General features: G+C 39.3%; 1 protein-coding gene across 2 annotated transcripts in view; it reads right to left on the reverse strand.

Moving 5' to 3' along the window:
- Positions 1-15,149, reverse strand: part of UVRAG (UV radiation resistance associated) — a 105,907-nt gene that overhangs the window by 76,571 nt on the left and 14,187 nt on the right. The window contains exons 2-5 of one of the 2 annotated variants that reach the window (XM_020809690.3): positions 10,992-11,109; positions 7,368-7,402; positions 3,611-3,772; positions 2,690-2,764 (exon numbers count right to left, since the gene is read on the reverse strand). In XM_020809690.3, coding sequence (XP_020665349.3) covers positions 2,690-2,764; positions 3,611-3,772; positions 7,368-7,402; positions 10,992-11,109 — 390 coding nt within the window. Of the gene's footprint in view, positions 1-2,689; positions 2,765-3,610; positions 3,773-7,367; positions 7,403-9,970; positions 10,035-10,991; positions 11,110-15,149 lie in introns of those variants that run through there. The other variant, XM_078390215.1, reaches the window with a different exon arrangement.

The raw sequence follows: 15,149 nt of genomic DNA on the forward strand, positions 1-15,149 counted from the left end.
CACATATTCTGTTCACAAAAGAGAATCAAAAGCATCGTGAAGCTATTGTCTTAAAAGACTATTCAAGCTTTACGTTCAACCTTAAAAGACTTCTGAGAAGGAAGAGCCCTTTAAAAAAGCTCTAGTGAGGAAACACGTAGTAGTGCCTATAAACGCCCTCCCCTCCACCCAGGAATGCATGGAAAGAATGTTCCTTTCTAATCCACTTAGCTGCTCGACAGATACCAAGAACTGCCCCTGCCAAGGAGGAGTTCTCCACCAGGGTGGGAGGTACCTAAATGATACAGGCAGAGCATCTCTCTGCTTCTATCATGGCCTCGAGAGCCTAATGGTCACAGCTTTTCAGGGGAGAGGGGACGGCATGCACACCTGCTGGGAGATTACACGGATGTGCAGAACTAGATACTGGCCACTTCGGAACCCCCTTCCTCACACACATTGAAAGATAACATATAGCAATTCAAAAAGGCGTCAGCTTTATTAGGCAGTTATCTTGTAAGTGACACTTAATCACCCATCCCATCCATAAAGCTGATGCCAAGAAAATAATTATACATTTTTTTTTCTTATTGGTCCCTTTTCTCTTAATTTTATCCCCTGAATGACTAAAAAAAAGCAGCTCTTCCATGGGATGTTTGCTGTTTTGCCATGATCCTGGATGCTATGTACTCTAGACCCCTGCCCAGACCCTGATTTAACATCCCTTGCACACCTGAATACATGCACTTCACTATCTGTTACTTTTTGTGGGCCCAAAGCCAATGAGAGAATAAATCCCATACAGGCTAAACCTCGGGTCCTACAGATACAGGAACATGGGATACCTTTAAGCAACCATGAAGAACAACAACAACAAAACCACCAGAAAACTAAAAACAAAACGGCACGCTTTCCATGATAAAACATCTTCTTCAAGACTGTACATCAAGTTCTTCTGGGTCATTCCAGCTCTAAGTCATCCAGGTACACCCCACGGGGCTTATGATGTCACCAGGGGCAAACTTTCTAAAGAAATAAAACCATTCTGATTCTCTCCACCGAACGTCCAGAGGTTCCCATGGACTCCCTTTCATCGTGACACCACTGACAGCTGCAGGATGAGGGGGGAGTCTTTAATTCCCAAAGGTCTCCATTGCTGATAAAGTCAACCCACCCATGGGGATTTTTGGAAATTAAAGACTCCCTCCCACGGTGATTGTCGTGCCATCCCCAATGGCTTTCCAACCATGAAAAAGCTTCTACGGGAACCTCAGGAGTCTTGGGGGGGGGGGGGGGAGATAGAGATGTTTTATTTTTGAAAAGCTGCTACAGCTGTTGACATGATCAGTCTTATACAGTAGTTATGGAATTTCAGCCACAGAGTGGCTATTTGCTGAGTCTGTATTAACTGCAGAGTTGCAAAATTCTTAGGACTAGAGAAAGGTCAACAGAGAACGCCTTTGATTATAAGAGGTCCCCCCCCCAAAAAAAATAAATGCTGCCAATTTAAACAAATGCTGGGTGTTCTTTTGGACCAGGTTCTTTCTTGGGATTCCCAGATTGCAGCCACATCCAGATGTGCCTTTAAGCAGATGAGGCTATTTCCCAACTCTGCACCTACCTAGACAAGGGTTCCCTCAGGAGGCTAGTGCATGCAATGGCCCTCTCGCAGATTGACTACTGCTACGCTCCCTACATGGGACTTCCCTTGAGGCTGACCTGGAATCGACAGCAAGTCCAGAACGTGGCGACCAAACTGGTGGCTGGTGTGAGCAAGTCTGATCACATCCCCCCATTTCAGATTCACCTCCGTGGGTTACCTGCTGTGTTCCAGATCAGGTTCAAGGTTCTGACACCCATGTATAAAATCCTCCACCATTCGGGACCATGTTCTCCCAAAGCAATGCTCCTCCTGGTAGCCACCCCAAAAGAGGCCCAGAAATCATCTACAAGAGGCTGGGCCTTCTTCACGATGGCACCAATTCTGTGTAACAAGCTCCTGGTGGAGCTGCACCTGGTCCCCTTCCTGTCAATGTTTAGAAGGCAGCTCAAAACACTGCTTTTTAAGGAGGCCTTCCACAATAACCCTGCCTATCACAGAGATAATATGATTTTTTTGGTGCCATTTGTTTTACATCTTTGACTGCTTTATTATATATTGTTCTGCGTTTGTTTATTTTATTTATTTTAAATATTATTATATTTATTTATTTATTGTTTATTAGTGCACTGCACTAAGGGGATGGTATGCAAATTAAATAATAAATAGATACATTTATTTTCTCTGGGATCTGTGTGTGTCATGCATTATACTAGCTGCTACCCTTGCTAATTGCCAGACTTGGCAGCTGTGACCTCTCTCAAGGAAGAAGTCCAAAAACATAATTTTAGGGTGTAATTGCCATTGTACTGAAGGTGGCATTTACTATGCATTCATTAAACTACTGGCCCAAGCTGTTGCAAAAGATATTCTGGGCCGTAATCCACTGCAGAGTAAAACAAGCTCATTTCCAGCAGAAATGAGCTCATTTCTTTTTGCAGTGAATTATATGGCGTTAATTAAATGTGTCTGACTTAATAGTCACCACAGTGGCCTTCCACAGAAGAGCCAAAGAGAAGATTTCGCCATGTGGCTTATTTCTAGGCACCTTGGTGTAAATATTACACTCAGTACAAAAACATGAACAGCATACACAGTACTCAATCCTACCTTTTGTTCATATGAAGCTCCATAATAGCCATCATTCAGTCCAAAAATGATTTCATTTGGGCTACGAGCGTGTATCTGTTAATTAAAAACAAAGTTAGAGATTTAGTCAACTCTTGACCTCTTGCTTCAACTAGTTGGTTCCCAAATGGCACACACTGTGTTAGTGTGTGTGAAGAAACTTGGAGAAGGGAATGAGATGGTAAGATTTTAATCATTGTTCACATGACATTCATTTTGATTCTGCTAATTTCTTAAAGGACACTAACTAAATTTTTGTGGAAAAAAACTGTGTGCCCGTACTCTTATATTAAAATGGTTTCAGCTAAGTTTTTGTGGTATTTTTAATTTAAAATACAAACTGATTTTTTTTTAAACAAGAAGACTGGATAAAAGGTGGGGAGGCACCAGAGTCTCTCAGAAAGAAGAAAGGGGTGTGATGCCAAAAAGTTTTGGAACCACTATTTCCAATGTGTTACATGAGATTTTTCAGTTCCTACCACAGTTATTTTAACCTTTAAGGTAGCATTCATGAAACAGGCAATACATTTTTCAAGAATTAGTCAAGTTCTTCCTTGTTCCTATGGACAAGTAAATGCAATGACATCTTAAAGACTGAACCCTCCCATAAAATCTAATGGCACAAGAAATGTATTTATCTAAGATGCAGCAAACTCAAAGCTACAACTCTGGGATTAGACCAAATAGAAAATTACCAAACAAGTAGAAAGACTTTTAATCGTTGGGCAGGTATCAGGTTCAGTTATCAAAATCGGTAGAGAATAATTCTTACTGGTGTGTTCTCTCAATAGTTACTAATTTTTATTTCTTATAAAACCGTTCCTTCGATGAAAAATGCTATTTTTGTTGAAAATTTATTTCATATAGGAAGTTGAAGTCTGCAGGCATATGCTTTTATTTTACCTGTTGGCCCAAATATTTGAGTCCGTCTAGATTGACTTTCCACTCAATCAGCAGCTGATAGGTATCATTCTTGCCACCCCAGATCCTCACCACGAAACAGGAGACAGACGTATCAAGGCGATCGGGCATCAGGCCAAAGTCAAGACTTCGCCACGTTGGGTTCTGTGGACATCATGCAAAGAAAGACAAAGCCGAAAGAGGGCTGAAACGGACCATGCTTTAAGCTGTTTTATATCAGCTCAAACAACCGATCCAAATACAGTAAGATTCCTGAAATCTGAAGGATCCATGGTTTCACTTATCCATTGTCTGAAAATATTAAAAATATTTTTAAACATAAACTAGAAATACATATTTTCACAATGTATTCAGCAGAACTGGCCACTGGAGGGAGTCAGAGACCATGCTACTATCAATTATGAGTTTTAATTAAAAAAAATTATGGCAAATAAGAAATTCAAATGATGAAGATTTCATAACATGGAAAATGTAAACAGCATGTAATAAACATTCAAAATGCATTGTCCAGTTCTACTCAAATGGAGGGGTTACTACACAGTCTGCCTGGCCTTAAAAAAATCCCTGACATTGTTTAGAGATTAGGGCATGCTGACATCCCAGATCCTTAGGAAAGCTAGTGTCCCACAACAGATTGTTTTGGCTATGCATAACACCAAGAGATATATAAACAGAGATTTCTACCATGTTTACAGAACATCTTAGGATACGTGAACCTTGTTTTTGCAAATAAGGGGGAGAATCGCTGCTTGGAGTGGGTGAGAATTATGTAATGGGATGTGACTTATTCACTAGAACCTATGCTTTGCCATGCTCAGCCTTGTTTGTACAAATAATATGTATTGAAACAAGAGATTTTAAGTGACTTGTATGAGAGTTTATATGCTTTATTCTTTTTACTAAGAAAATAATCTTAAAATTGTATCTTTTAAAGTAATAAACTTACATTCTATGCCATTTGAAGACCATACTTTTAGTAAATCTTTCATTTTTTATAGATTAAAAATGCTACACAGAGGAACTAGAAAGTTTTTATATTAGAGGACTGTGGATTTTGCAATATATTCTCATTTGGTTTATATACTCAAATGAATTTTACATATTAGAGCTCTTACATGATTACTCGCCTGATAAATAAATCTTTTAAAGAAGAAAAACATTCCTTTTTGAACTTTTAAGTCAAAATTCTGAAGGGTATCCAGGAAAGAAGAATTGAATTATATAAGGCAAGGCACAAAATCTTGTATGACCACAATTAGATTCCTTTTCAGAGGTGAATAAAATGCAAATCTGTAAGTCTCTCATAGAGAATCTGTAAAAACAGCAGCCCCATGAAGGGACTCAGATACAGTGGTGCCTCGCTTAACGATTGCCTCGTTTAGCGATGAATTCGCATAACGATGTGTTTTTTTAGAAAATAATGTGCACCATATAACGATGTTTCCTATGGGCGATTTTCGCTTAGCGAAGTTTGGGACCATGCTTCGCATAACGAATGCAATTTTAGGTCCCCTGCTTCACTTAACGATGTTTTTTTTTCCAATTAAAAAAGTGTCTTAGAAGGGTCCAAAACGGTTCTAAATGCTTGGATTCGTTAGAGGACCCCTTAAGTCATGTGCAAACCTGATTTGGCTTTGATCTGACTTTTCATTAATTTTTTGTGAATTTTTTTTTTGGCCCATAGGAACCAATGGACCTGTCAAAATCTGACAGCTCCATGCTTTCCTATGGGGGAGAAAACAATTTACAAAAAATTAACGAAAGTTCAGATCAAAGCCAAATCAGGTTTGCACACAACTTAGGGGGTCCTCTAACGAACCCAAGAATTTAGAACAGTTGCTGAGTCTTCATTAATTTTTTGTGAATTTTTTCTTCCCCCATAGGAAATAATGGAGCTGTCAGATTTTGACAGCTGTCAAAAGTTGGGGGGAAAAAATTCACCATTAATTAACGAAAAGTCAGATCAAAGCCAAATTAACTTTTGCATCCGTTTTAGAGGGTGCAGAAGCTAATCCAAGCATTTAAAACCATTTTGGATCCTTTTATGACACACTTAATTTTGCAAAAATTGACTTCGCAAAGCCATTGAAATGTATTGAGTCAGCTACAATACATTCCAATGGAGGATACATTGTATCGTTTAACGATGTTTCCTATGGGTTTTTTCGCTTAAGGACGGCAATCCGTGCCTATTGGAACGGATTAACCGGTTTCCAATGCATTCCTATGGAAAATGGTGTTTCGCATAACGATGTTTCACATAACTTTTTTTTTGGAACCAATTAAAATCGTTATGCGAGGCACCACTGTATTCCTCCATGGAATCTAACACTAGGTATTCTTGTTGTTGAATAACAGATAGCATGGTCTCTCTTATGGCCAGGTCTGGTAATACATAGTAAAAATCTAGATTTTTCCCCTTTTACCATGCTATGTATAGCTTTGCTATTATCCACGGTTTTCAGCATCTGCGGGGGAGCTTGAAACCAATGTGCTGTGGATACGGGGATCCTATCTCAAATGGGCTAGCTTACATTAATCAGTCCAGACCTCAGTCACAGAAGTCTAAACAGTACCTCTAATTCACCCTCTTTGGAACTTTACACCACCACAGTATTGGCAATCCAGTTTTTGAGGTGGGGGATGTTCCCATAGCACAGAATGCCTATGTATTAGAGGTGTTTTTCCCTCAGCACACAATATCTGTTGTACTGTGTATTAGCGGTGTTGTATTCTGCATCCTGCCAACCTAGCAATTCAAAAGCATGTAAAAATGTGAGTACTGTAGATAAATAGGCACCACCTCGGTGGGAAGGTCACGGCGTTCTGTGTCTAGTCGCACTGACTACTTGACCACGGAAACTGTCTACGGACAAACACCAGCTCTACAGCTTGGAGATGGGGATGAGCACCGCGCCCTAGAGTCAGACAATTGTCAGGGGGAACCTTTACTTTTGCCCTTATTGTGTATTAGAGCATGTGTATTAGAGGTGTGCACATGTATGTTTTTGGATTATAATCCCTCAATCTCCCCAGGAAGTGTAGTTATGAGAATCGTGGTTCAGAAATTCAAATGTATACACCAATACTGTGTTTTGGATTCATGCAAGGATTCACTCAGAACACAACGCAATTCAACACAGTTCCAGGCAATTCCTATGGATACAAGCAAACTATTAAAATAATAAGATACCATGATGGTATGGATTATCCCAACAGGAAATTTTCTGAGAACATCTTCTTTTACAAACGGCTGAATATTCAAACTCAGTATAAGCTTTGTACATGAACATGCCTTAAAGGCAGGAAGAGGAGAGCTCCCAGATATTGTTAGACCAGGTAAGTCACATCATTCCTACATACTAACTAAATTGACCGAGGCCGATGAGAGTCAGAGCCTAGCTGCATCTAGAACGAGGGATGAATAGATCTCCCAGTTTTGCATTCTCCCACAATTGCTTCTACTGCTCCGGACATTTTTGAAATCTCAAGCTTTTCTAAGGAATTTGTGAAGAAAGTTGGGTTTGGAACTTTCTAGCTAAAAACAAACATTAAGGAAAATTCCGTGTTTGCTATAATACACGTTTTTCAGCATTCATAAGGGGCTTGGAACCAATGGCCCATGGATACAAGGGTTCTACTGTACAAACCCTGAAGACACTTCTATGATTTAAATATAAAAACATTCCATTAGCATAATACAGAAGTAATTAAGTTGACAACAGTGAAATCAACTTACCAGGGAATTCTTTATTACTTCACTCCTATAAAATTCTATAAAACAAAATTGATCTGAATTACTTAACAGCTGGGCTGCAAAGGTTTAAAATACACAATACAGAAAGCAAAAATTTAGCATCACAAAAAAAGAGATTTGTCCATTTCTACAAAAGATTAATTTTATACAAAAAGATTCACTTCATGATAACTGACACTGAAACATTTTACAGTTGTGGGTTTTTCAGGTTGTTTGGCCATGTTCTGGAGATTTTTCTTCCTAATGTTCGCCAGCCTCTTTGGCCAGCATATTCAGAGGTCAATGAACTCTACCCAGCCACAAGGACCGGTGATCACTGCACACAAAGGACTAGCTAACAACACCCATCAATCACAGTGACAGACCATCTCCCCCCTTATCACAACAAAACACCCACAACAAAAAACACCCTGATCACCATAATCACCCAATCTCCTGAAAAGGACAAGAAGCTGATCCCACAGCAATAATTACTCAACTACCCCACACCAGAACACAGACAGAGTTCCAACTCCTGTCTTCTGAAGATGCCGGCCACAGAGACTGGTGAAACGTTAGGAAGAAAAACCTCCAGAATACAGCCAAACAGCCTGAAAAACCCACAACAACCATCGGATCCTGGCCGTGAAAGCCTTCGAAAACACATTGAAACATTTTACTTCAAAGCAATCATGAGAGCAACTTGTCCTGAAATTGTACCCAAGAGGTTTCTGTAGCAAATGTCTTTCATTTGCTGTGCTGTCTCTCAGACAGTTCTGGAGAGTAACAAATTGAGAGAGGCTGCACTGTTAAAGCCTCAAACCTTGGACGCCGATCCTAAACTTACCTTCCTAAGCATGAAATGGAAACAGGCATTATTACATGGACAAAGCTTTAGGAATAGGGATGGCTTTACACAAAATTAGCTACTGATATGAAGGAAAACAAAGAGTTCCACGGCTTATCAAGTGGACTCATTAAATAGCAAGATTTTTTTCCTACTCAGACATTTTGCAAAATGTTTAGTTGTATCACTTAAGATACCAAGTTCTATCTACCTAACCAGAGTAACAAAGAAAGACGCACACACGCACACACAGAGAGAAAGTGTGAGAGTTAGAACAACTGTACTAAGTTTATTTTAGGTCTATTGAATTGTACTCTTAAAAGGTACTACGAAACAATTTGTTGGCTTTAGATACGGAAGGGTGGTGCCCTAAATTTCCTGCATAATGCATTTAGTGAATAAATAACATTCTTTAGCTATTAGAAAATAAAGCTTCCAAGCTTCTGCCATTCCCTACTACCCCATCTAATGAAAAAAAAAAGACAAAAGCCTAAGGCAGGAATTTGCAGCCACTTACTTAAACGTTAAGCTCTGCTGAATTCAATGGAACTTAACTTCTGAAAATATATGTATCAGATTGTACCATAAGGCTGCAAATCGAGAACAACATACCTGCAAGTGAACCCATTTCAACAAAACGGGCTTCACTTCTAAATAAATATGTACAGAACTGCTCTGGAAGAAAAAAAACATGTCCAAGTCCTTCAAAGTTCAAAGCCCATATCTTCCCTATTCACCATGTGACCACTCAAGAAAAAGCTACTCATTTTGGAAAAAAATGTCGCTATTGAATTTAAAACATGGACATCTGACAACACTCCATTACTTCTGAGAACAATGTTTACATTCTCCACGCATTGTTCCTTCATGTTTGCAGTGCAAAATATGAGCAAGACACAGACTTTTTGAGACGTGGGGGGGGGGAATCTGATTTGCAAAGAGATGACAATAAGAAGGCAGGCCAACCTACTCAGTGAACACCATGACGAGAAATTACGGCAGAAAAAGTTGGTCCTTTAACCCGCGACCCCCCCCCGGATCGTGTGCCTTTTCAAAACACCAACATTTTCACTTTTAAGGCTCTGAAAAGAGGGGCTCTTCGTAGACTGACGAACCGAAAGAACGATCTCTACATAACCACCCAAGGGGCAGATGAACCGCTGAGATGGCTAACAAATCTGCTTTCAGTATTTTCCTTTCAATTTCTCAGATCCAGAGCTAAGCACAGAAGAAGCGCCGTGCTGAGGCGAACAAAAGGCCAATTTAGGACCCCGGTCTTTCGGATCAGCCAAGACTCCCCCATAGAAAGCACATGGGCAGTACAAGAAGGCAACCATGCTATCAGACTCGGGTTCCCCAGCAAATGGCAGACCCTAAGACACACCGCCTGCAACAGTGGAGTTGACGAGTGGCTACTGATGACCCCTTGACTTGAACCAGTTTACAAACTGACAGCCATCACTAGAACCTTGGCTGTAACTGACAGCTAAAACATGCCCTATGTGAAGATGTACCACTGCAGCTTCAGTAAAGTTAACTTACTTGGGCTACAATATCATCCCATAAGAAAAAAACATCTTCCTATCTGTTTTCTCCAAACCACACATAATTTTATGCATCTCAAGTTTTTTGTGCGCTAAACTTTTGCTACACTCGACTGATTCAAAACTGCAACGCAGACCATGAAGGCAAGCATTGAGGTCATATTCCTTGTTCTTAACTCGTGTTCAAAAAGCTTAGTTACCATGGAGATAAGCACCTTAGCAAAATATTAAGATAGACCGCACACAGGTCTGTCTTAATACGGTCAGGGTGAAGGGGCTGCACGGCATAAATCCTTTGCATTCGTTGCTGCCGGGAAAGCCATTAAGAGTTGCTTAGTTCCACGCAAAGGGCCTGCATCTCCTTAACAGAATAAAAAGGCAGGTGGAGTCAAGCCAGATATACAGAAGGTATAAAACATTCAAGGGTCCTCAGTACAAATCAAATTGTTCATATACTTGTAATCCCTTTGAAGCTCTGTGGGTGAATAACAAAGACGTGAGAAAGCTTGGAATTTGAAAAATGACTGTGTTGCACATTATGGATTTCAGCTATTACGGCAGAACTTTACGAATCACCGCTCTCTGAAAGAAGTTGGTGAAAGCTCTGATCGCTGAGAAATGTCTACAGGTTCTTCAGGTTAAAAAAAAATCCTTGTGACATCATGAAAGCCAAGAGATTGCCTACGATCAGACTGCAACATTTCTCCATTCTGCCTAACTCAGCTACTTGTGATAGGATTTGCATGCAAGTAAGAAATCTGCAGCAGGCATCATTTAAAAGCAGTTTTGCATCAGCAATAGGTTTTAATATTTTTAATACTCTTCTTTCTCTTAGAAAGAAGAGTATGGAAGACACTGGCATGAAGGTGGGATTCAGCGTATATGGTGACGGCAATTATCTTTCCTCCACGGCATCAGACTTGGCTTATGAGGCCAAATTTATTTATTTATTTATTAGATTTCTAACCCACCCATCTAGACCAAAGGTCTACTCTGGGCGGTTTACAAATTTAAAAACAATAAAACCAATAAGCATATATTATAAATCCAGGATGGCAAATTTCCAATCCCAACTTTGCCGTGAAAGTCACATCCTTGGTGGCCAGAAGGTCTTACTTAAGCCAGATCTGCAGAAGAGGTATGGCTGCTGATGATGATGCTATTTACCTCCACCCTAAATTTTAACCTGTTTAAGACAGGCTGCGAAATTACAGGAACAGAAGAGGTTTTGTGTACCTTTACAAATCTTTGCATTATCACATAAGTGGAGGGTGAAGTAGGTATCCAGGAGCCGAAAGCCATTCCTATTAATAATGTTCCGTGCTGCTATGTTCCGCAGGTGACGAAGACGACGCTGTAAAAAAAAGCAGGCTTTAATGTTTTTTTAAAGGACACACCTGGCAGTACAGTAGTAAAAATGTTATAACGACAAACACACAACAGGTATTATAACAAAAATGCCAGCGTTACTGTATACAGTGAACTGCCATTGATTCATACAGCACCAGCTGTATTATGAAGCATGCCATTGTGCAACGATCATGCCCCTAGTAATATGACCAGCACCTCGTTAGTTACCATTAATCTGATGCAGTGAATTGTGCAATTTAACTTACACAAATACAGGTCCTTAACATGCTTCTTGTCGCAATTTTATACTAGCGTTCTCTACCATTCCATTTCCTAATTTTCTCCCTTTAGTGTATTCAATACAGTGTATGAGTTCTAACTTCTTAAGACTTTCTTCATATTTTCGGCTTCTCTCAAGAGCTATGAACTCTTATCTTCAATTTTTGCTGATTTTTCCATTATTAACTATCACACCCTTTCCACCAAGTTTTAGCAATTTGTTCTTTTAAAAAAAATAATTGCAAAAATTTAGCAAAAAAATTAAGGCACTGAAAATACTGTGTTGGAAACTTTGTTTATTAGAGGAATCGCCATATCCATTCTTTAAGTCGCCTTTCACAAGTGTCCACAAGTTTACCACATGTGCAGAAAAAAAAAGAATGTCCTTCTGATTCTTCACACAACCAACAATGCCATTTATTGTTTGCATGTTTTGTTCGTTTTTCAGCTTACATCATACTTCTGCCTTAATGTACATAAGGGAAATAAGAAAATAGGATGTTCTTATCTACATTTCCTCTAATACCTGGTGACATAATATAGAATTGTTGTTATTACTTTCCACCACTTAAAACTCAGCAATGGCCATTTAAACTGCAATTCTCATTGACCGTACTTATTATGGGGAAAACACTAGCCCACTGTTTCTACCCATAGTTATTCCATATTAGACACAGGTATATAAACACTATTCCTTGTTTTTTTGGTTTTTAAATATAATAAGTTTGTTAAATCCAGTCTTATAGCTACTCTATAATATTTGCAGTGGAAGAAGAAATACTACTTTATTTGCTCAGAAACAATCTGAACAAACAAGTGGGTGCTTTTATGACAATCATTTTAACAGAATCATTCAACTTCTGAAAGAGTGTACAATACTAATATAATATTTTTACAAGCATTTTCTACATAGATCTAACTCTTTTTGGACGATGTCCCACTTTTATGGGATCTTACAGGCTTCTTCTCAGATTATTTCAGCTAATCTCTCTCTCTCTCTCTCTCTCTCTCTCTTGTGTGTGTCTCTCTCTCTCTCTCTCTCTCTCTCTCTCTCTCTCTCTCTCTCTCTCTCTCTCTCTCTCCCCTGACCAAACCTGGTTTCTAACTCTAACCGAAACGATTCTAATCCTGCAGCTCACCTACTGGACCCCTGCCAATCAGGATATGATACTGGAAATTCTTGGAAGTCCTCTTAAAATCTCCTGGATTGCTCTCAACAATTTATTTGCATGACATTGATTCCTTCAGAGTGACACACAAAGGCTCCCAAATAGTGCGGATTCATGTAGACAAGTCAAGCCCTTTCTTCTCTCTCTGAAAGAGCACACGTTCTGAACTGAAAACTGATCGTTTCACAAACAACGTCTTCACAAATTATCTGTTTCAAATCAGCACTGGTAATTAAAACAACCATTTCCTGATATAAATGCAAACCTATACGGAAAGATTTTCAAACCAAGCCATTCTTTCTTAAAATGTATAGCGAAGGTGTTCTAAAAATAAAATGTGTATGGCCAAGCTGTGAAAAATACGCATCCAGGGTACAGCAAGCTTTTGGGAGGGGGAGTAACATAATTAAAGTGAGACTTTTTGAGCAGTGATTCAAATCATGATTTAAATTCAATTCACTTTAAATCAAATCCTGCCAGTTACATTGGATTTTGGAATTCATATTGCTTCAGCAGCCATCACTACTTCTGCACAAATATGCAAGCCTTAAGATCCAAGCTATCTAAAATGACCACATATCCCTTTATGGCCTGCATAAATCATGAGAGGAGGCCTTTCTCTTGGTCCACCATCCTCACAGCCATGTTTGATGGGTATATGAGAGACTGCTATCTCTGTGGCTGCTCCCAAAGACTCTGGAACTCCCTCCCACCGGAAGCCAGCCTGGCCCCATCGTTCTGTCTTTCCGCAAGCAGACAAAGACCTTCTCTTCAGGCAGGCTTTCCTTTTAATGACTGGTTGACCAAGGGGATTTTTCTAAAGGGATTATTGTATTCTGTTGTTTTACTTTTAATATTGCTGTTATTTATAAGTTTTAATATATCTGTGCAATTCTTCTAAAATATTGTAATAATTTATTATTTTAGCTTTTAATTTCTTGTAATATTGTAAGCCGCCTTGGATTCTTTTAGAGAAAGGTGGTATATACATATTTAAAATCAATCAGTCAATCAATCAATTTTAACGTGAATGTGAACAGTAAAATTTCAGACAGCTGACATGTAAAAGTTCTCAAGCACTGAACAGCTTGCAGCTACTAACCGGCTAGATTACCACACATCCATGGTATCCAAGAATAGTGTGGCACTCTTAGTATTAATTAATAGGATATACAGTATAAAACTGAGAAAAAGCACATGATTAGCATTTAATCAACAACACTGCAAAACTGCAAAAATGGCCAAGCTTTAAAAGAGAGTTCATGCATTTTTAAGAACTGCTTTTAAGGAATTTCAAGAACTGCCGCGGAAGACACAAGTTGCCCTGCCAGAAACATCTTAGCTACAACGAAGACAGGAGTTCCAGGTTAACCATTCTCATACAGCCGGAACAGGCATCAGTGCGAAGCAAGGCAGTTAACCAAAGTCACTTAGCTGCTAGCGCAATGTCTTCGTCTTAGCACAATGAATAGACGTGAAACAATGACATTCGGGTCCAACGTTGTTTTTAATTTGCAGTGACTTATTGTGATTGACACTGACGTGAATCAATGCACATACACACCAATCAGAACTACCAGCTGCGTTAGTAGGGTGAGAATATCACGCCCATTACTGGAGCAGGATTCCCAGATCCAGTGCACTCAACTCTCAACACTCACCAAATACATCATTCACTGGCGGTTTGGTACATACATCAGCAACAGATTTGTTTGTTCTGTTTGGATGCAAGGCCAGCAACTGCCTGGATAATGCAGGATAAAGGGGACCAATTAATCTCTTTTATTACCAATGCTTCAAAGCAGTCCCCTTCCACAGCTTTTGCTTTCAGGGTTACATTCCAAAGGGATGGTAGAAGACTATAACTTCACATCCATCCTTGCATCTGAAAATTTCCACATACAAGTGAGAAAGAAAACTCATATAATTTATTAAACAGCCATCTATTTAATGCATTTCTCTCTGAGGAGCCCACTCTTTTTTTTCCATTTAGTGATACAGGTATATTTGCACTCCGTTTGAGACCTATGAATTCTGCTTCATCTCTCTACATCTGCATTGAAGAGTTCAACCTATATATTTTTTTTAATTTCCACATCAAGCTGTTTCCTCCCCACCCCCAATTTTACACACTTCAAAGCTCTTCTCAAGGAAATTTACTTCCTCAAATCATTTCCTTTATCAACCAAACCTCGTTTTCATTCTCTCGGTGGAAACATCAAGACAATTTACCCAATGTTGAAATTCTATTGGGCCGCATGATTTCAAGAGTCCCAAGGTAGAAAAATATCCCAGAAATGGTGCAAACTCACAAAAGCGAATATTGCAGAAGCTTCTCAGATATCTTCTTTCTTTGGGATTTGTGCCTTAAGGGATCAAATTCATTCAGACATGTCCTCTTTGTTATTTATATGATACCAGTAAACTTCTGGCAAGCTATAAGGATGCAAAGCATCAGAACAGAGTCCTTTGCATTCAATCCTAGTGAACACAATGTTCTGGCATCTGTAAGTAGAGCCACCCAATAAATAAAAAGCTAAAATTTAAAAAAAATCTGCCTAGCACCCAAATCTAGTGACTGGGCCCTGAAGTTACT

The sequence above is a fragment of the Pogona vitticeps genome, chromosome 3, assembly GCF_051106095.1.
Source record: "Pogona vitticeps strain Pit_001003342236 chromosome 3, PviZW2.1, whole genome shotgun sequence".
In the NCBI taxonomy this organism is placed as follows: domain Eukaryota; kingdom Metazoa; phylum Chordata; class Lepidosauria; order Squamata; family Agamidae; genus Pogona; species Pogona vitticeps.